Source organism: Morus notabilis, unplaced genomic scaffold, assembly GCF_000414095.1.
Source record: "Morus notabilis unplaced genomic scaffold, ASM41409v2 Scaffold124, whole genome shotgun sequence".
Lineage (NCBI taxonomy): Eukaryota > Viridiplantae > Streptophyta > Magnoliopsida > Rosales > Moraceae > Morus > Morus notabilis.
The window spans coordinates 356290-378334 of record NW_010361697.1 but is presented as its reverse complement, the minus strand read 5'-3'; the positions used below and the strand labels follow the sequence as shown (position 1 = coordinate 378334).

Genomic DNA, 22045 nt, shown 5'->3' with positions numbered 1-22045 from the left:
CCCCCCCCCCAGATTTAAGAAAATTAGCCTCGGAAGATGATCATATTACCTCTTTTGGTCTCTTTATAGAGATGCAGCCAGCTAAATCCCCAAGAAGATTGATCCACCTCTCATTTTCATTTTGCTCTCCGTCTCTAGTCAAAATCTACACAAATAAATCAAAATCAATATTCTTCAATTCACTAGAATATGTGGAGACGAGTCTATCACAGAAATTGTATTATGCATGTTCATCTACTACCTTTCCCATCTCAAGATCTCCGACACAGTCACAAAATGCCTGAAATGCAGTTAAAAGAGCCCTGCAGAAGCAAAGAAGAAGGAACAAAATTGAAAATCCATCAACTTATTGATAAAATATTCTGTGAGAATGTGCTTATCAAGACAATAAGAACATTTTCCAAGCGTTTACCGTAATGGGTCTTGCTGCCCAGAACTGGCTAAAATATGACAGCTTCCTAATTGCAGAGTAAGTTCAGCAAGAACGGAAGCATAGTTTTGTTCAACAGCTTTCTTTCCCACTTTACCACCTCCTCTGCAATGATGTTGAAACATGCTAAGAAGAACTATATCCCGTAGCTTAAGCATGACAAAACAGCTAATCATAATTACCTGAAAAAGGCAGTGAGAGCAATCATAGCAGCTTGCAGGATATTACTATCTATTTGACCATCAACAGATTCGCTAGAATTCTCTGCTTTCTCCGAATCACCTTTAGGGACTGGCGTCTGCTTAAGAACGCAGATCACATGCTCCAGGAACACAAAAGAAAGCACTGTATGCTGAGAAAATGCCTACAAGACACCACAACATATAAAGAAATAAAAAATTACGCATTCAGTTCCATTTCTAAAAATCCATTTGATGTGGTTAAGCATGATGCAATGTATTGCTCGATTGGAATGAGTTGCACTGAAATCAGAAACCCCATGGTTAGAGGAAATTACGAAAGATAACAATGCATATGGTGCACTGTTCTAACTGAAAAGCCAATATAACTCACATAAAATGCATCCTGCATTGGCCAGCCACCCCGCAATCGGGATATATCCTTCATAATTATATCCCTACCAGCCAGAGCCAAAACTTCATTGAAGACAACTTTTGTGCTAGTGTTTTCGGCTAGAGAAGATATCTTCAGGTCGTTAAGGTAACAAGAACAGAGATCCAAATCCCTCACTCCCAACCCGCCCCGCCCCCCCGGGAAGAAGAAAGAAAAGTAAAAAACACGAATTGTCTCGAACAAGTCAACCATAAGGAAACTAACAGTGACATAAACAGGCTACAGGAAGTTCAAACTCTTGAAAGTACGAGAAGACAATAGCCAGAACTTTAGTAGCAAATATGTTAACAAATGTAAATACGAGGAAAAAGGAGAAACAAAGAACAAAGAAAAGGAAATTTAAGGGGGGAAATAAAGGATACGGCACCAAGGGTTTCCAAACGTAAATGCTTGTCAGTTACATGAATTGTTGCAGACAGCAAAGCCTGGGCTGACCTGTAGGCATATGTATACCAATAGAATTTCTAAGGACCAAATATACCTAAATTTTATCAGAATACAAAAAAATATAATCCAATTTGTTTTTCTCATGAACTTTTAGTTCTTCATAATTCCATTTCAGAGTAAACCTTGACACATCCGTTTCAGTCAGCTCATTCCCCCTCTTCGTGACAAACTCTATCACAGCCTGAATGGCCCCTTCAGCCGATTGCTTAATTTTATCACAGATAGCTGCAGAGCAACCTTGCAGGGTAGCTACAAGCTGCAAGTAATCAAGAAGAGAAATTTTGTTATGTTGTTACTTTAATTTTTAAATTGTATTGCCTGACAAGATACATACCTCATCCTTGGTCAATAAAATACAGACAGAGGAGACAATTCTGTTGAAAACCTCAGATGGATCTATTGAAGCATCCTGAATATGTGGGAGATCAACAATAGCTCTATATTAACGACCACCTTTCAAGGGTTTAAACATGAATATATTTTATATCAAAGGGGAAAGTGAATGAAAAAAAAAAAAAAAAAAATATATATATATATATATATATGTGTGTGTGTCCTTACACTCCTCAAGATAGCTATTACATCCTCCAAGGAAGACAAAGCTCTGTAGGCCAATTCTATATCTGTGCCAAAACTAGAAGCCGCTGGTCTTGGAAGTGAAAGTGAGACGCTGAAGAGTTGATCGAGAATCTATGCACAAATAAAAAATTAATGACATTTTTAGGGGAAATAAGAAAAATGACAGAGATTGAAAAAAAAAAATCTATTTGGAATTATTTAAGGGGATACATTCAAAATATATTTAAGGGGATACATTCAAAATAACGAGCATTTTATGTAAGACAACTAAAAGAAGATTTGGCTTTTTGTCACCTGAGCAGAAATTTTTCTAACATCAGAATTTGTGTCTGCACATCGTGGAAGATACATAATTACCCTGTCCCCCAAGCACAAGGCCCCTCGACTTGGCAATACATATGCAGCTGGAATTTTGAACAAAGTGAATAGAAAACCATGTAAAACAATTCAAAAACAGAAAATAAGTTTTGGTCGGGTTGGGGAGAAACTAAAGTAAACTACATGGCAACTTAGCAAACGAGGAGGCAACTTTACATGGTAAGTTGGAAAAGTTCCCATGCAGGGTGCGATCAATTTGCTTGCTATGTGTACAACTTCCTTGGCAGCCCAAGGCACAATATCCACTAATGCAAACCATTCGAAACTTGAGAAGCATCTCATTTACTGCAAGACAACCTCTTCTTCTTTGATAATCCACGGGCGAAGACACGTATAGATCAATTTGTCTCAAAATATGCAATAGCTGTTCTGCTCGACTTCTCCCATCCTCTCCACTAAAATAGAATAATAATAGTAATTAGACAAGTACTTACGATTTCTAAAATAACACGTGTATCACAAGAAACTATCAACCAAAACCGAATAGGAGGCTTATCATTTTCATTTTTATACCAAAAGAAAAGGGAAAGAACCTTCTTCAGAAATGGTTAAAATAGCCTAAATTAACCAAGTAAGCACAGAAATCGAATTGTTCCATAGATCAGAACCCACTGCAGAAACAATTAGATATGCATGACAAGTTCCACCATAAAAGTATGAACCTGTACAGTTTTAGTACCTTGTGAGAAGAATAGCACATAATAGCATGACAAGGTTGTCTATGAGGGGATTCACGACATCCGCTGGATCATTTGGTAAGGCAAAGAACCCCAAGGTAGCCTGTCATTTGTCAGAAAATTCAGATGCTGCAGATGAAAGAAATAAACTAGACTCCAGTAAATATGAGATGAATAAAAAATATATATACCTTCAGTACATGATTTCTGGTTTCAATTGTTAACTTTGGCTCAACAGAGACCAATGTCGTACAGGCACTTAAGGCGAGAGCCTGCAACATTTTGTGTAAAGATGAGAGAGAGTACAGAATAGTTCCACTAGAAACTCACAATAAAATGTATAATTAACCTAAAAGACGCTAGCAATTAAGAAACCTGAGTATGCAGAAGTTCAAGAGTAGAATCAGCAAAACCCTCATTGTTATCATCACGGCCCATCAAAGTTAATATGTAATCAAGCATTATATCTCTTCTTTTCAATGGAAAAGATGCACCATTTTCTGCAGCATTAATGACAGCACGACCTGCACAGTTGAGATTGTAGTTTTTGTAATGCATGAAAATAGTAGAAACTAGGATTTCGTGAAAGTTATCTCAGCTCACCGGTTAAGCATGAGTTCAAATGCACAAGCACGCTATCAGTATAGTTTTAATGCAAAAGAAAGGAAGTTGATGGAATAACAGTACACTTTTTTTTTTCCAATGGTAGGTAACCATTAAAAATATGGCAATATCTGAGGGGCACTTGTTAAGAGGGCCTGCAGATTTATTGTAAGGATCATATACAAGCTGAATTATAAGGCTTAGTAACCCAGTTGCTATTTTAAAGACAATCTATTGATCAGTGAAGGCTGCTATTTTCTTTTGATATCCCTCTTCAAAAATTCTCGGGCTACTTCTATCACCTCCAAGAGGAGTGGATCCTTTAACTCCTTTAAACATCTATGTTAACTCCCCAAACCATTCTACACTTGTTCCTGTAACTTCTCATGAAAGAAAGATCTAATACTTCTCATGACTTTGGCACGATAGTTCAAACCAATACTGGCTCTGTAAAACATACAGCAACTAAGTTTTCGTTTGAATATCCCCGATTTTCTTGGCACAGACTGCACTTTCTCTATACTCAAGTAGATGCTTTTCTAGCAACATCAATATTTTTAACGCCATTGACTTATGTACATTCTTGGTGAGTTTATAAAGTGGAACTTATTCAACTCATACACAAAGACTGAAATACACAAACAAGAGTAAAGAATCTACTTCAAGTACATTTGGATGTGGTTATACTTCAAGTAAAGAATCTACCTCAATAGCTTTTACATACCTAACAAATCGATAGCAGTGATAACTGCCTGCTTTGCTGTAGGATGACGCACATGAAGAAGTTGCGAAACCATATTAGTCCCCTAAAAGAGGAATAAATTATCAAGTTATCAGATTCTGTACCCTAGTCTCCAAGACATCTTATTAGTATCTTCAACTGAACATATCTCTATCTTGAACCAAAAGTTTGATTCCTAAATCTATATGTCAATAGACAGTAAGAAAAAGAAAGGACAAGATGTCATACAACAAGCGCATCTATTCTGCCTTCTATAACTGTTGATGGAGCATATTTAGCAGCATAACCGTACATGAGAGCCAAAGCAGCATGTATATCGTCAGACTCTTCCCTTTTAAAACTATCAGAGAAAAGGGACAAGAATCTGCAATAGACGTACATACATATTTTTAGACCAAATACATACACTCATATAATCCAACTTCACCCTGAACCGTGAGAAGTACTTTTAAATTCCAGCACTACACGTAAACTTCACCAAATACCATAAGTTCATCTTATGATTTAGAATAAGATATTAATATACGAAGACATAAAAAGAGTGCCTGTTCTGGAAAAGGTTTGACGTAATTATACAACTATCTGAATCAAATTTCCACACTAGCATCTTAAATCTCTCTCTGTCTGAAACCATGATTGAGGGGTAAAGCAAATCGAGGATGCAATGAGCTTCTTTCTATCTTCCGGCATGATTTGTTTAAATTTAGAGAATAATACTTTCTCTTTCAGATCGTATTGAGAATGCAAGAATTTCTTCAGAAACTATACAAGTGTTTGAGCAGCATCTAAACAGCGTAGAATGCCTAACAAAGCTTTTAGCAATGCCAAAAAAAAAAATACCAAGAACATGAAAAGCAAGCCAGGTTCTTGTTCTGGTGGGGATAAAGAGGGAGCAAAAGAACAAAAAGAAAAGGAAATCTCCAAAAGGACTAGCATAAACCTCTGGAAGATACTTTGCCCAACATTATCCAGAATGTCTTTCAGCTTGTCCAAGACAGTGTCCAAGTGGGATGCTGCAACCTGGAGGCAGCGGAAAACAATGTCACAGATACAATATGAAAACATATATATATACACACAAACACATTCAACAAACTACAGCATCTAGCTACCAATCCCATGGCTTTTGCCAAACCAAGCCTGTTTGTAGGAATGCTGATATTAGCTTGTTTATACATCCAATCGATTTTACTGCAGACATAAGCCCTGTCATTAACTTTTTGGAGTAGCATGCCAAAGCACCTGCAAGAGAAAAGATTATAATTCACACGGGCTAACAAGAACCAAAACTTCTAAGAAGATAAACAATGGTAGTAGATGGCTATTCATTATGACAAAAAATCTCCTTTGCCAACTGGTGCTAGCCTTGTTGACAAGGACGGAGCAGGTTTAAGGGATAGATCCTAGGCTCAAAGCCTAGGAGAAACTTGCAATTTATTCTAAAAAAAAACCTCCTTTCGAAGAACAAAATGGAGGTGTGTGTGAACAGATAAATACTGGTGGAAAGTGAAAAAATTATGCATCTCCACAAGTATAATATAAAACATTGATTTCAGATCATTACATACCGGTGGAGAAGTGCTGAATGTTCATCATCAGATGTATAAAGCTCATATTGTTTGGTAAAAGCATTCCCAAGGGATATCACCCAGACAGCATCTTGAATCACATCCAAAGATTCTGCAAGAAACTGGACGCAAAATCAAAAAAAGAATATTAATGATTCTTGTTGCTCCGGAGGCACTTAGTTTTTACACAGCGTTTTGTCCTATCTGAATTAGTGCATCAACTTGAAAAACTCTAAACAGACAAGCTGTCAATCAACATTCCAGGTTCCAAAAAGGAAAGCTACAAAAAAATTAGAAACATTAAGACCACTTGGTGAAAAGTGAAAACTTTGTCAAATGTGATGCTTCATTTAGAAAATATTTAACCACGTAATTAGACTACTGAGGAGGAGATGAAAAGATAAAAGCAGATTAATATAGAGGCTAATACCCACATTTACTATCATGTCATCCCACGTCTCTTGATACGAAGGATCCTGCTTTAGATCTTCAGTGTCACTAATATACGCCTTCATTTTTGGAATCTAGAGCTTACCAAAGAAAACAAGGAATAAGATAATTATCTTTTGTTACATGTAACCACTACAAAAGAGTGAAAGAAGATGCACTGAAAGAAAACATTGGACGGGCGCATGGTGTCTCTTGATTAAAACTATAATAGAACCTCCTACATACACAAAAGGTTGTGTAACAGATGATAAATGACAGTGACACCCCTCAGGCTTCCTAAGTTTGCAAAAATCCCCTTATAATTAGGTAGATGCCACATCACCGATACTCAACTATAACTTTCCCTGCTGCACCAGCCGCCCAATTGCTGACAATAAAGATATGCTTAACCATATAATTGTTTTACTAAAATGCCACTCAGAAAACCCAAGCGCACTGGTAGTAAATAAAAACATTACATAAAGAAATCAAAATAATGGCATTAAAGTTTAAAGGATGACAAATTCTCCACAAAAAGACTGCCACCCAGCAAACACATAGACAAGCACATAAACACTAAAAACTCATAGAATCCACTCTCCCCAAGACCCCAACAAAAACTCGTATAATATTCTTTAGAACTGAGCTGCATATATCTCTAGTATTTTTTGTATTAAATACTTTTTTATCTGGAAGTTTCATTAGGTGACTCACCAACAATCAAAAAGGTTCAAATGCATCACAAAACATAAATCCAGACATGATCCTTCTAATTACAACTCAATATTGACGAAAATATACCTCATCTTGCCAAAACAAGTTGATATTTTTTGGAAAAAGTGGTGCCAGGTAACAAAGGACCTGCACAGAATACAAGTAAAGCAGATATTGTCATGGAGAAATAAAATTCATTCCAATGGAGGGGATCAGAACATAACAGTATGTAATACTTCATTATAAAGATAATACAGGTCTTCTAGGAGAAACCTTAGCTAAATACAACCATTAATGAATGCATAAAAGTAGTAAACTAAACAAAGCAAGGACAAGTCTCACTGTCAGAATCTGAGTTGCCAGCTGATCTTTCGCCAGAGGGTCATGCAAAAGCACCACCAAGCGAGCAAAAAGCTCCTAATTACAAAATAAAGCACGCCAAATAAATAGTTGGGACATTTTTCGATTCAGACACTATGAAATGATATATTTATATGATTAACACCAGCAAAAATTTTACCTCGGGATTTGGTAAATCAGCACGGGCTTTACACTCATTAAGCATGGCACTACTATTAAAAGATCGATGCCTGCACAACTCTGAAATGCATCTGCAGACCTGTAATCACGAGAAGTACAACAGCATTGCTTTCAAATAAAAGCATATATAATTAAAAAAATGAGTAGAAGTCTAGTTACTAGAATATTCACCCGCACAAAAGGATAAGATTATGAAAGATGCATAGTAAAAGCCTGTTTGTGAAGAGGGACCAGTAAAAACACAAGGAAAGAAAGTAATTTCTAGCAGAAAAGGGACAGGAAGTAGAAGACGAGTGGTTATGGATCCAACAAAATGTCTAGGGCCATGTGGAAGAGAATTGTGATTTCCTTATTGTAGATAATCTGGTTGAAAAGGAAAGCGAGAATTTTTTGAAGACAGAATTATGGATCTCTTTGAGAAAGCCAAATATTTAGCTTCATTTAGGGCCTCTATAGATAAGCATTTCAGGATTTTCCCTCCTTTTGATTATTCTAAACTGGAAGGATGTTATGGTTTGTTAGTGGGCTGTTTCTTTGGTTTTAGTGTTATGCTCTGGTTTTTTATTAGTATTTTATTTCCCTTGATGTATCGTTTGAGCCTTTGAGGACCTCGTGCCCTCTTTAGTATCAATATTTGTTTCTTCTTAAAAAATAAATAAATAAAAGTAAAACCTACCGTTGCAACAGCCCCAGTATAAACTCGTGGAATAATCATCTTCAACAGAAAAGGCCAAAGAATATGCTGCAGATCAAGAAATCATCAAACTTTGCTTTACATTTGACTTCCATCTATGAGAACGTTGAAAAACAAAAACAAAAAAAATGAAACAAACTCTTTAAATGAGGTTGAATCAAAAATCTAGTATACCTCCATTTCAGGAATAGTAATAGTGAGCAGAAGAAGACCTTTTTCACAGATTGCTCTCAACTCTGTTACACAAATTGCCCCAGTTTTCACCTGACAAAAACAATCTTGTATTAAATACATAGACCATAATATTTATACGTGGAACAATTACAGTAAGCTATATATGGCATCTCATCTAAAATTTTATTTACCGTGAAATATATTCAATAAAAGGTCTTCAGGGAACAATATTACAACTAAAAATCTTTTTGGTTCTTGAATATCACCACAAATTTTAGATCCCTAAACTGTTGTCCCATTTGGTTCCTTGGTTTAAACATAAGTTTGAACAGAAATTCAATTTTTTTGTGAGAGAAAGCATTGATGCGAAAAAGGTTTGAATTGTGGTCCAAACCTTTTGACAAACAAGGGCTAAACTATCTTTATCTCAATTATGTAAGGTTGACAATCAAATTAACAAATTTCATATATGTAACTCAAATAGGAACCTCTAATCTCTTGTGGGCTTTGCTTGATGTAGAGACTTCCTTTAAACTCTGAAGATCACTTCCATCTTGATCAGTTAAAGCACAATGCCGCACTAGGTATTCTACAAACGATTCACCAGATGGACCGACCAAGTAACAATGCGAAGCCATAACAACAATCAACTGCACCGGAGCAACAAAATCTCAAGTTTGAGTTCCTCTCTGATGATAGTATACTGGACAACCGTACAACTATCAGCTAATATCAATACCTCTGAGAGTGCTTTTCGGACCCCTAAATTTTGCTCATCTAGCAATAACTTTACAGCTTCAACAAGTAAAGGCCTTTTATTGTGCCAAGCTTCAGACAACCTCCAAATGAAATCAGAAGAAAGTCAGGCCATGTAAGAGAATCATAATAACATTTTCAAAAGTCACAAAAAAGGAAGGAACCTGGGTAACAGATGCTTTAAAACACATAATGCACCAAACGTCAAAGGCTCTTCTTTCAACCGGCATTTCTTAGTTGCAGAAATACAAAAAGAAAAAGACATTTTCAAATTTTGAGTTTGTCAGAGTAGAAATGAGGTCAATGCCCCATAAGGAGTAGTACAAGCATTCTGAGAGATAATGCTTTCGCATAGGCATACTTGATCACACAGTACTCACATTCAGAAGAAACATGAATAAGTCCTCAGGGTATACCAAGCCAACTGTCAGAAAACAATGCTGAACTTCATTATATGTCTGCACAATGACAAAAGTCAAAAACTAAACAATAAAATCGAGCAAGTGCCAAGTATCAAAGAAGTTTGTTGTGACTATATAAATATTGGCACACATAACGGAAAACTTTTCCCAAAATCAGCCATGGGTATCAAACAAAAAAACTACCATACAGAGTGGCATATATCTTCATAGGATATTTCCAACTGTCGAATCGATGAAAACAATATGAAGAGCAAAAAGATTCTGGACATGAGCAAAAGCCAGAAAATAAATAGCTGGAAATCCATATAAACAAAATAATATCAAAAGCTTCTTAATTTAAGCAAGTTAAAGCAAGAAGCAAACGAGACCCAACTAGCAAGAGAACATGTCAAAGATTGCACAAGGAAAAAAAAATGCAATAAATAAATCACACCTTCAGCCCAACTGAATAATTAGAATTCTCTTTGCTGTCAATATTGATGCAAACCACTGGAAGGAGTGTCGATGATATAACTGTAAGCTCCTGCACAGCGCACACCATTAGAAAAAATGCACAAATTCACTGAGCTTCATAGTTGCAAGTTATCCCAAAAAAGAATTAAGAAAAAGTAGAGCTTCATTAATTTTGTCCCAGTGCGTCGAACTTTGCCATTGAAGCACCAAGGTATTTCCTTTAAAAAAAAATACGTTGAATTTCTTAATGAAAGTTGTTTTCAAGTCTCTTTTTGCTTTTTCCCTTCACTGAAAATGATATTTGTTTCCAAGAAAAACAGTAGAAAATGGATAATAGCTTAAGTAAAAGCTCAAAACAAGAAACTAACTATATGCTTCGCAAAACAAGCAAAATACAGAATGCATCACCTCAAAATCAAGTAAAGGAGGACCACTTTCTGACAGTAAAGTAGCATTTAACAGGTTGTGGAGACTACATGTTGCCACGAAGGCAATATCTTGGTCTTTTTTATACCTGAAAACAAAAAAAGAAAACCATGCCGTAAACTATTTGTCTTTCTGCATACATATGTTCAAAGGATGTACCTACGCTATTCAAAACGTGAGAATACTTGTTTTGTTGATACTTGTATTCTCAAAATGTGAGAATACAAGCATCAACAAAAAACAAAGAAGAAATAAGAACATGCACTAACGGAACCAACTACAACAAAAACAATATAGTCATGTTTTAATAGAAAGAGACACACTAACAGTACGACATCATGAATATATGGAGGCATTGAATTAGAAATCCTTACAATTCCAATATTGTAGGAACAAGTCTGGGTAAAGCTGCCTTCAATTGTGTCCTAGTGATCAGACCAACCATTTGACCTAGTGCTTCAACAGATGATATTCTAACCTACGGTGAAGAGAGAGTTAATCACTTAATAACAACCATATAAAGCAGGAAATGATTATGAAATTCAACAACAACAAAAAAAGGTGCAAACAAACTTTTAAAATAGCAAGTGCACAATTTTCTGACACAATATTGCCTCAGTTTAAAGCCAGAAATATATTGTTTAATGGTAAGGTCAATTTATAACGAAAAGACATAACACTAAAAAGGTGATGCATGCATTGTTTAATATGGTAAGGTCAATTTACAATGAAAAGACGTAACACTAAAAAATGTGCTGCATGCTAGTTTGTGAAGAAAAGAATAAAATAGTTTCCTGAGTACGCAGTTGCAGTTAAAATATATATATATATATATTAAAAAAAACTAAAAAATAAAGCTAACACTAAAACAAAAAACAAAGAATGTGGCGGCAAGCTAGTTTTCAAAGAAAAAGGAAACAACACACTTTCCTTGGTTGCAGTTCAAATGACAATAACTAATAATACAAAGGGAAGAAACACAATATATATATATATATACATACATACATATATATATTTAGCCCCCCCTGATTTTGGAATCCGGATCCAAGTGATCTCAAAAGCCTCTCTTTTGATTCTGGGTCAGACCATAGATTTTGGGCCACCAAACGTGGATTCTCCCACGTGACCCAGAATCTTGAGTCAGGATACAGCTTCCAAACGAAGCCTTAGAGAGCGAGAAAGAGAGAGAGAGAATTTGACAAAAGGAAAGGGAAAGAATATTCGTAAACCTTTAGGTCCCGTGAAGATGCCCAAACTCTCAATAGAAGTTCAAATGCGGAATTCAAAAATGACCTGCACTAAGTAATTGATAACAAGTTAAACAGGATATCTTTAAGATTATATACAAAGAAAGGCCTCAATAAAGTAACTAGGCGGGGAAAAAACAAGGTGGAAAATTAACACCAAGAACTTCTTGATCTCACATGATGTCTCCATCAAGAGGCGAGTGTGAAGGGAAGTCCATGTTATATTGCAAAACAGCTTGACACCAACACTTAAATGCTGAAAGAAAATAGAAGTACAAAAAGTTTTAAGTAATTCTCCTCAGAGAAAAGGGACTAAGCAAATGAAATGCGTACAATATCTTATTCCCTCTCTATATTTTTTTTTTCCATATAATCTGACAGGTTGAAAACATGTAATGAATATGGCCACACCTCCCCAAAATGGATTAAAGACTGTTGACTCCAGTTTTTATTATATGCCAAAACAGAGGGATTCAAATATAACAAGAAAACCACCAAGAAAAGGAAACAAAATATTATAATAGCCCAGCATATAAAATCATGCTTCATCAATAAGGTCAAGGAAAGTTCACCACACACCATTAGCAAAAATTGGCCTATGGATGTCACGGACATTTCCAAGTATCGGCAAAACTCGTGAAAGTACACTCTTCACTCGTGGTGTGAACTGCAATGCTTTAACACAGTACAAAAGATACAACAATAACATTTTAGTCTAAGCAGACAGAAAGCATTAACCAAACTTCATGTAAATCAATTAGTACTAAGCATAAAGGAAGTTTGATTATTAACCATCAGCAAAAGCAAAGTCCGCAAGTGTTTGAACCATAGCAGGTAAGCCGGAACTTGGCCCTGGGAAATGAAGGAATATTTCTTCCATCATCTGCCAAAATAAGATAAACAGTCACTAAATCAATACAAAGAAAGTTATTCACTCAATAGAAGACTAAATGACAACAGATTGATGGATAAGCAAAAAACTTATTTGAGTCAATCTGCCATTCCCTTCAAAACCAAAATCCCAAAACATGATCAAAGTAAGCAACTTTAGAAATTACCCCTCTTACGATAGCATACAGGTCATGACTCATGTGTCAGCAGGATACTTACTAGGTCAGCAAAATGTGAGCCTATTGAAACCAGCAACCAAGATGCAGCTCTTTGCCAGTCAGTGCTTAGTTCCTAAAATAACATTTCAATGAATCACGAGAACAGTTTCATGAATTTTTCACTACACATTATTACTGCGTTTGGTTGGTGGATTCGTATCATGATTCAAATTATACAGTATTTTTTCTCACAAAAAACACACGTAAACCGAAAATAATTCTGAATCCATGAACCAAACGTCTACGTACCCAAATGCCAACAAGCAACTAGTTAAGTATAGACTACTTTTGACTCTAATTACACCATCACAGAATTCAAATCAAACAAGAGCTAACAAAGTAATGAACTGCCAACATAGCTTCAAAAAGAATACTCCTACAAGTACAAATAAATCAATCAACTGATAATCAAATCCAGAATTCATTCCCTTTCGGCTTTACCTTGGAGGAAATCATCTCGGCCGTGGCAATCTTAGCAAGCTTAGCCATGAAAGAAGGATCAAGATCCTTCTTGTCCAACGCCCGAACTCCAAATGCCATTACTTGAAAAACACCAGCCATGTTCCCAAAGCGCTAAAAAAATCAAAAATGGAGGGAAAAAAGAAAAAACAATCAACGACAAGAGAAGAACGGGAAATTATGCTAAAACTGAACCCAAATTCCATAGACCAGAAAATCACCCGACGTCCTCCTCGTGAAACCGCCGAGCAACAGTCAAGAACCAGAAGCGGATTCCTAGAATCGAAAAAACTCCATTAATTAATTCCAAAACTTCAGAATTCACTGTAATCATGCGTAATTATAATGTATATGAAAATATATATATAGAGAGAGAGAGTACAGAGCGGCGATTTCCTCGAGAGAAGCCATGGAGGCCTCTCTGACCATGGGAGATTCATCGGCAAGAGAAGAAACCAGAACCTGTACGGCCTCTGAGAACAGCGAATTCGAACACGAACGAACAATTCAGAGATCAAATGGCGGTGGAAGAAAACTGGAAGCGATATTGAGATTGAGATGATCAACAACATCATTTGGAAGGTGATTCCGTACCTGGAGCGGGAATTGAAATTCCTGAGCTTGACGACGCCATGGAAGAACCAGATAGACGAGAAACGCGACGAAGGAGAAACTACGTACAAAAAGGCCAAAGGAAAGAGAAAAGGGAAAAGGGAAAAAGGAAAAAGAATATGAATAATGAAGGAGGACGAAGAAGAAGAAGACGACAGTTGGCCCCGCAGCGCGGCCGTGAAATGCCAAGCTGGTGTGACAAGGATCAAGCTCTTCTCAATCTTGGGCTTGGGCCACTATGACTGCTTTTGGATTTGGGCCCAAAACTCAAGTTAAGGAAGGCGCAGACTGTCTATTGAAGGCGGTCTTTGTTTGAATTGAAGTTACGACTTGATGTGAGAGAAAAAAACAATTAAAAATTTAAATTTAAATTTTTATAAGAAAAAATATTATCATAATAATAAACAGTAAAAAATTATATTTAAATTTAAAAAAAACTGTAATAATAAAATTTGAATTGTAAAATAAATGGCGTTGATCTTTTATTTTAAGAGAACCGACTTCATTAAAATGCTTTTAAGTCGTTTATTTTACAACGATATTCAAATAAAATACGCCGTTATCGTGTAAGGATTAACTATTAATCACTGGGACAGCAGAACTTATCGTTCTGTACGTCCTGTTTACATATGTCGTCGTATGCAATCAGAAACGACATGAAGACTTCATTCCTCTGCTTGATATCTTTTAAAATATAATTTGACCGAAAATATCCAAATGCAGCGTGATGATTTAAGGTAGAAAAAATACGCCGCCATTGAGATCAAACAAAAGAACATGTCGTTCTACCCACATACGTTGTCGTTTAAAATGTGAAACGATTTGCTCATTTATGTCTATCTCGGTGTCGTATACCATGGAAAAACGATACCACTCGTCTGCTCAATGTTTTCTTAATACCAAATGCCAAAAACAAAAAAAAAATGAAGAACGACGATATCGTAAAATACACCGCAAATTCAACAACAACAAAAAAGAAAAAACAATACACTGCCATTAAAAAACAAGCATTTCATTCCAACAAAAGTAATACGAAAAGTACAAAACTACATCTAATCTACTCCGAAAATTATTTCCACAAAAAAAAAAACTAAAATCCACTTTTTTTTCAGGAACTTGTGAATTTGGTAACAGCCTTGGTCCCCTCGGAGACAGCGTGCTTGGCGAGCTCGCCGGGGAGAACAAGCCTGACGGCGGTCTGGATCTCCCTAGAGGACATAGTCATCCTCTTGTTGTACCTGACGAGTTTAGAAGCTTCCTGGGCGAGCTTCTCGAAGATGTCGTTGATGAAGCTGTTCATGATGCCCATGGCCTTGCTCGAGATCCCGATGTCCGGGTGGACCTGCTTCAGCACCTTGTAGATGTAGATCTTGTACGTCTCCACATTCTTCTTCGCCTTCTTCCTCTTCTTGTCGCCGGCGCCGGCGCCGGAGGCTTCTTTCGGGAGCTTCTTCTCGGCTCGCGGCTTCTTCTCGGCGGCCGGGGATTTCTCCGCCGGCTTCTTCTCGGCTTTCGGCGCCATTTTAGGGCAAAGTTGGGTTATTATAGCGGGGAAAATTTGGGGGATTTTGATTTTGATTTTTTGGATTGGGATGTTGGGAAATGAAGAAGCGGGGATCGATTGATATAGAAGTTGGGACAGAGATGTGATTGGTGGAATTTGATTGACGCGGATTGAGGAGTTTCCGCCGTTGGATCTGATCTAATCGACGGACGAAGTGGATTGAAAAAAAAAATTTGGTGATTGTGAATTCATTTGTGGCGGGATCGCATAGCCCTTTTCTTTTACTTTTTCTTTTTGCCTGGTGGAATGGACGGTGTCGTTTTGTAGATGAGCATTCGCATGACTGCTAAACGATGTCGTTCGAGTCGAAATCAAATAAAATGGAAATCATGCGCGTTGGAACTGCTGCTGGAGCCAAATTTTATCAACCGTGGAAATGCATTAGTACATAGTTTAGGTGAAGTTTATGCAAATATAGGGTAGCGATTTGGGTTAATGATTGCTTTTGTTTGTGACATTTATTTTTTTATTGCATTGAACTGTATGCTCTCTCTTTAAAAATACATACTAAGACTTGTTTATTTCACAGATTCGAGTTTAGAATTTGAGTTTTCTTACAGTAAAATATTCTCAGAAACAATCACATCTAATTTTTTTACTATAGTAAAAAATTCTCTTATAAAGTCACATCTCAACTCGCATCAGTGAACTAAATGTGCCCATAATTCGGATAAGTAGCGTTAGAGACACAATTCTAATTCTAACTATTTTGTATAAATTTATGTGGCACAAAATTATCATATTACAAGTCATGCTATAAAATTAGAAAAAAAATTATCAATTTAGTTGATGTTTGGTAGAGGGATTCGAATCATGATTCGTAGTTCGCTATAGTATTTTCTCTCACAAAAATACACGTAAATCGAAAATGATTCGAATTACATGGTTTAATATGGTTCAGTGTTTGAATATATATTTTGAGCCTACAGTACAAATGGTCCACGAGCTTGTCGTTTCTGATCAAGTAAATTTACCACTAAACACTTTAATTGATGCCAATAGATTGAACTTAAAGAACATGTGAAACGTGGTGCTTTAGGGCCCATTTAGTTCGTTGATTTGAGTTTTTAATTCGAGTTGAGATGTGACATTATATGAGAGCTTTTTACTATAGCAAAAAAATTAGATGTGATTATTTTTGATAGTTTGTTATTGTAATAAAACTTAAATTGTAAACTCAAATCAGTGAAATGAACGAAGATTTTCACTAATTTACTCAACTAACGCTCTCCGATAGAAAAAAAAAAAACTCTTTTTCCACCCACGCACTGCGTGAGCCCTTAAATTTTGAAAGCCAATATATGATGAAGGTCTTGTGCTCAGTTATACTGTTAGAAGAATATTGCAAGCAATAGAAATGAACAGGTTTATTAATAGTAGTAGAAAATTACAACGAAAAAATAAAACGTCACAACCAAAAATTCAACCTTAGATCGAAACAAAATTTGGAATTAAAATGACATTAAGGCTTGTAAAACTCACATTTTTTTAAAATAAATTCGCCCTCTCTACAGAAATTTGAGAAGATTATGAGTGTCTGTCTCTCAGGATATAACGACGGCGAGTAGAACTTGAAGCACTTGAAGAACTACTCCAATAAATTTAAACTATGTCTTCACTCTATATGCCTTCACTCTATCGCCAGATTATCTAAACACTATAAGAACATAGACAAAGAAGACAGGAACACAAGAGCTTATGAATTTTGTTGTGTTTTCAAATGATTGAAGAAAACCTCCTTTTATAGGCTGCTGCAGAAAAAGTTACAAATCAAAAATATTGAAAAATTAATCTGCATTATTCCCAGAATAATAAGGATAAGTTACAACTATTCATCTTAGGATGAATATGCTCCAAAGCATGTCAACATTCGTCATTTAACATGCACTATTGCACTAGAGCTAATGAATTAACGCAAAGGTAAGCCCAACGGACCAACATTCGTGCCGCCCACTTCGTGAGGTGCACACATTGGGCCCCCGACTAATTAGGTTGATGATTTGCACCCCATGCGCATGAGAGAGCCTATTGGGTGCAAGTTTTTACCCAAGCCCAATAGAGCAAACCCTTATATGCTCTATCAAGCTTTTTAGTTCCTAAACCATATGGGACAACAAATTCCCCTTTTAAGTTTTTTCAATTTTTCCATTATCAACAGCTATATTTTGGGTATCAATTTCTCATTCATCCAAACAACATTTTGAGCATATAATATATATACCGTTTCGAATATCTCACGGAAGATAACTCGATTCCACTTTGATCTTCCACAATGACCAAGTGGGACCCACTCAAAATCAAATACTTAAAATAGCCATGTTTTCCAACATATGCAACAAGAGATTGTTTAATATAAAGCAAGTTTATTGATTGATTTAGTAAATTATTATCAGTTCTTTTATTCTTGTCTTTAAGGATTGAAATTTATGACACGTTCGTGATTGACTTACAAGGAGCTTAGGATTGTTTGCTAATATTAGTTTTGGACAAATGAACTTATGTGTAATCAAATAATTAGGTTATATTCTTGTTTCAGAATGCAATGAAATTAAAGCGTGTTTTGAGTATTGATAAATAAATTTTGTATCCTTGAAAATATATAAATGAATTACAATGATGAGGTATTAGTTATTTTTTCAAAGGGATGTTATATTCCATATCAGAAGAATGCAAACATCAATGCTGACTCATATGACTACATACTGCAAGAAAATTCTTACCCCTATAGACAATCTATTCCACCAGTAAGTTCGAATTAAACGTTTAAAGGGACTAAGTGTGTACCAAGATCTGAAATCAGACACTTAACATGATACACCAATAATCATGCACTTACATGGCTTTTTGATAAATCCTCTATAATCGATGAAAAAAACCAATCGATCAAGATTGAGAAGTCCATAGCACAAAGGCCACACCGAACACCAGCAAGACACAAGCATAACAGACAACGAAACACTTAAAAACAATATCGACACACCAATAAAGTACGGTAAAAATCACTAGTGTTACAATAAGAAACACACAATACTAAAAGATAGGCTACAAACACCACATCAAATGACTCTAACGAGTAGCGGCCAATGAAAGAACCATTGGAAAAGTCAGAAGACTTTTAAGGGCTTGTTCTTTTGGAGTTTAACTTGAGTATAATTCTTGAGTTGAATTTGAGTTATAATTTGAGTTGAAGTTATAACTTGAGTTTGTGTATATTTAAGTTATTGTTTGAGATAAGAATCTTTTTGAGTGAGTCAAAACTTGAATTTGTATTTAGATAGTATTTTAATAAAAACTCAATACTGATGGAAAATTTTAATAGGGTATATGTGTAGGGTTTTATTCGTCTTTTCTTTGTCAACGCATAGGAAAAAAAATCATCTCAATCAGAATTAAAGCGAAAAAGTTATAACATTTTTAAGAATAGAAAAAACACTATTCATTAATTTGAGTTTGAGTTTCTGAACTCGAGTTGAAGGGGAAACTTGAACTCAAGTTTTAGTTCCAAACTCGAGTTTGAACTCGAGTTCAAACTTAAAAGAACATAAATTCAAATAAAATTGTAATTCGAGTTTTTTTTTTTTATAAATTTTTCACTCAAAAGAATAAGACAGTGAGGCTGATAACACGTTGTCAACCTACAAGACATGAAAAACACACATCATAGCCACAGACAGAAAATAGAAATGCCACCTCCACATAAGCCCGCCACATGGAACAAAACACTATGGCCTCGTTCGTTTCGCTGATTCGAGTTTAGAATTCGAGTTGAGATGTAATTGTATGTGAGAGCTTTTTACGGTAGTAAAAAAGTTAAATGTGATTGTTTGTGAGAGTTTTTTACTGTAACAAAATTTAAATTTTAAACTCGAATTAGCGAAACGAACGAGGCCTATAGAAGCACGAATCCCTGATGGTAGAACTGTCGAAATAATCAGCGGCGAAACTAAACGGTACCCTATCTCCATAATTAGTTAGATTTGTTCCATTAAAAGTGCTACTCCACGCACAGCCTCCACCGTGAAAAAACCCATGACAGACAAGTATGATGTATTTACATTTTGACCAAGAATGTATTCACTTTTTTTTATAATAATAATAGAAAAAGTTAAGTTTTAAAAAAGGCTCAATTATCCATTAAGGTCTGATAGATTAAGGGTCCGTTTAGTTCCTAGATTCATTCCTTAATTCAAATTATGATTCGTGATTCGTTACAGTATTTTCTCTCATAAAAAATACACATAAATCGAAAATAGTTCAAATCACATGATTTGAATCCATGAACCAAACGGACATTTTCCTTCATTTCCTTTTCTTATTCTTCTTATACTTCACAAAACTCACAAAATTGTATCTAGCAAAAGAGCTGCAAAAAAGCCTCAGTTCCTCCGTTAAAACATAGATATGAGAAGAAAATGTAATTGGTACTGATGGTTTCTAAGCTGTTTAGTAGTTGACAATTTGATCAATATTTTGTTAATTTTAATAAAATGATCCTTAAACTCTTAAAATGTTGAAAATTAAGTCCTTTTTGGCATATTCTGTCACTTCTTTAACAGAACACTTCATGTGCAATACATGGACTAAATATTCTGGAGTATTTTATGGGTTGTTTAGTTGGGGGATTCATATCTTGATTTAAATCATAATTCGTAGTTCGTTATAATATTTTTTCTCATAAAAAATACATGTAAATCAAAAATAATTTTAATCTCATAATTTTAATCCATGAACCAAACATGTCTTGATAAAATAACTAATAAAATATTAATAGAAATAAAAATTCAAAAAAGAAAATAAAAAAGAATTACAATGGATTTTCAGAAAAGATATCCAAAAATGTGACCAGTTTTTCTCCTAAAAGTAAAGAAAAAAAAATTACAAGCAAGAAAAGAAACTTTAACCATTCCCAACTTCAGCAACATAAAGAAACTTGTTCATCCGGATATGCAGTCAACAATGCAGCTGTGGACGGAGCAAACCTCTGGATCTCGAAGCTGCGACACCGACGTGCCTTCTCGCTCGCAACACCGGTGACCACCAGTAGCTTCCTCACTCTGACAACGCTCGAAGAACAAAGTTTCTTCACCCACAATGTGGGTTGCGACAATTGGAGTGGGGATTGATGAAGAGGCGAGATCCTTTTCGCAAATATGCAAGATCTCCGTTGCAATCTTCTTCATCACACAATGGATCTCATCCCAACTTCTTCCATGAGTCATGAAGAGACTTTTGGGGTCTTTGATTACCAGATCAAAATGGGTTTCTGCTTCAGGGAAGCTCTTATTTTGTTCTTTTGATTGGTTTGAAGAAATCCCAACAAAAAGACTTGTAATTACGTTTTATTAGGAAAAAAACACATCCCCACGCTCAGACGGAAGAAAAAGGAAAAAAAAAAAAAAAGGAGAATACAAAGATTTAGATGGTTTGAAAAAAAATTTATGTCTATAGAATTAAGAAAAAAATTTATTAATAATTTAAAATTATACACTCAATAAATTTTATTATTTTTTCTCTTTACCTAAAATTTCTTATATTATTTATCTATTTTTCTCCTCACTTTTCTCGATTTGTCTTAAAAAAAGATATTCTTTTTTTATATTTTTTTCTGAGCACATATAAAATCTTACACAAAATACTTATTTTTAAACTCCTAATAACCCTTGTCTAAAAAACAGAAAACCAACTTACCTAAAAATTACAAAATTTTAACTTTTACAAACTAATTTGAGTAATGCCTAAGAATCTCTATCTTACTTAAATTCTCTCAACTCACACATTTGGGTATCTAGTCTCGACAACCATCATTTCACCGATGATACAAAATTCAACAAGAATAAACATGTATCAAGTTCAAACTCTCATCAAACTTGACATGAGAAACTATATTCTTTTTCTTCTTCAAAGCATCTTCACTGCCACAAGTCTTCACTATCTTGTCTTTGTCATCTTCAATTGTCATTAACATCTTGTTGTACTCTTTTACTCCTGGAACCTCTTTCACAACAGAAGAAGACTCTTCGTGGCTTGGCTCCACCTACTACCGCAGTCCCAATCAGTTTATACAAGTTTTTCACTTTTTCACCTTTCATGGCTATTAAATCACATCTCTTGGCTTACATAAAACCACCATTCTCATAATACTCACAACCCAAAGTGTCTAAAGCCCCAAAGAAATTAAACTTCTCCGTAGTTAAGGAACATGCCTAACATATTTCAATGTCCTGACAACTCCATCAAACATCTTCACCTTCACATTACCTATTACAACAGCTTTAACACTAGAATCATTAGTCATCAACAAAGTACCGACATCACAGAGCTTATATGAATCAAACTACTCTTTATATTGACACATATGAAATGAACATCCAGAATCTAAAATCTAA

The 22045-nt window shown here is 35.4% G+C and overlaps 2 protein-coding genes across 2 annotated transcripts in view; both read right to left on the bottom strand.

Annotated features, from left to right (window-relative positions):
* The window catches only part of LOC21405409 (protein SHOOT GRAVITROPISM 6), an 18524-nt gene extending 4341 nt beyond the window's left edge, over window positions 1-14183 (bottom strand). The window contains exons 1-41 of the mRNA XM_024167216.1: window positions 14078-14183; window positions 13866-13956; window positions 13705-13759; window positions 13466-13597; window positions 13026-13097; window positions 12708-12798; window positions 12495-12590; window positions 12093-12171; window positions 11898-11961; window positions 11040-11143; window positions 10648-10753; window positions 10220-10309; window positions 9745-9822; window positions 9529-9596; window positions 9348-9447; window positions 9097-9258; window positions 8609-8698; window positions 8417-8482; window positions 7721-7819; window positions 7543-7617; window positions 7288-7347; window positions 6492-6581; window positions 6058-6179; window positions 5602-5731; window positions 5430-5509; window positions 4718-4853; window positions 4472-4553; window positions 3520-3668; window positions 3336-3416; window positions 3147-3247; window positions 2624-2862; window positions 2384-2493; window positions 2072-2200; window positions 1845-1919; window positions 1633-1766; window positions 1426-1498; window positions 1004-1135; window positions 613-794; window positions 413-535; window positions 242-302; window positions 50-145 (exon numbers count right to left, since the gene is read on the bottom strand). Of these exons, the coding sequence (XP_024022984.1) occupies window positions 50-145; window positions 242-302; window positions 413-535; window positions 613-794; window positions 1004-1135; window positions 1426-1498; window positions 1633-1766; window positions 1845-1919; window positions 2072-2200; window positions 2384-2493; window positions 2624-2862; window positions 3147-3247; window positions 3336-3416; window positions 3520-3668; window positions 4472-4553; window positions 4718-4853; window positions 5430-5509; window positions 5602-5731; window positions 6058-6179; window positions 6492-6581; window positions 7288-7347; window positions 7543-7617; window positions 7721-7819; window positions 8417-8482; window positions 8609-8698; window positions 9097-9258; window positions 9348-9447; window positions 9529-9596; window positions 9745-9822; window positions 10220-10309; window positions 10648-10753; window positions 11040-11143; window positions 11898-11961; window positions 12093-12171; window positions 12495-12590; window positions 12708-12798; window positions 13026-13097; window positions 13466-13597; window positions 13705-13759; window positions 13866-13956; window positions 14078-14117 (4143 nt within the window). The 5' untranslated portion in view covers window positions 14118-14183. The remainder of the gene's footprint in view (window positions 1-49; window positions 146-241; window positions 303-412; window positions 536-612; window positions 795-1003; window positions 1136-1425; window positions 1499-1632; window positions 1767-1844; window positions 1920-2071; window positions 2201-2383; window positions 2494-2623; window positions 2863-3146; window positions 3248-3335; window positions 3417-3519; window positions 3669-4471; window positions 4554-4717; window positions 4854-5429; window positions 5510-5601; window positions 5732-6057; window positions 6180-6491; window positions 6582-7287; window positions 7348-7542; window positions 7618-7720; window positions 7820-8416; window positions 8483-8608; window positions 8699-9096; window positions 9259-9347; window positions 9448-9528; window positions 9597-9744; window positions 9823-10219; window positions 10310-10647; window positions 10754-11039; window positions 11144-11897; window positions 11962-12092; window positions 12172-12494; window positions 12591-12707; window positions 12799-13025; window positions 13098-13465; window positions 13598-13704; window positions 13760-13865; window positions 13957-14077) is intronic.
* Window positions 14184-15072: 889 nt separating this feature from the next.
* Window positions 15073-15679, bottom strand: LOC21405408 (histone H2B). Its single transcript, XM_010100529.2, has one exon. It carries the CDS (start codon window positions 15615-15617, stop codon window positions 15204-15206), a length of 414 nt encoding a protein of 137 aa, XP_010098831.1. The 5' UTR covers window positions 15618-15679; the 3' UTR covers window positions 15073-15203.
* Between the last annotated feature and the right edge of the window lie 6366 nt (window positions 15680-22045).

What these genes read in the sequence shown, in the direction of transcription:
- LOC21405408 (XM_010100529.2), bottom strand. Translation starts at nt 15,617, where the DNA reads ATGGCGCCGAAAGCCGAGAAGAAGCCGGCGGAGAAATCCCCGGCCGCC.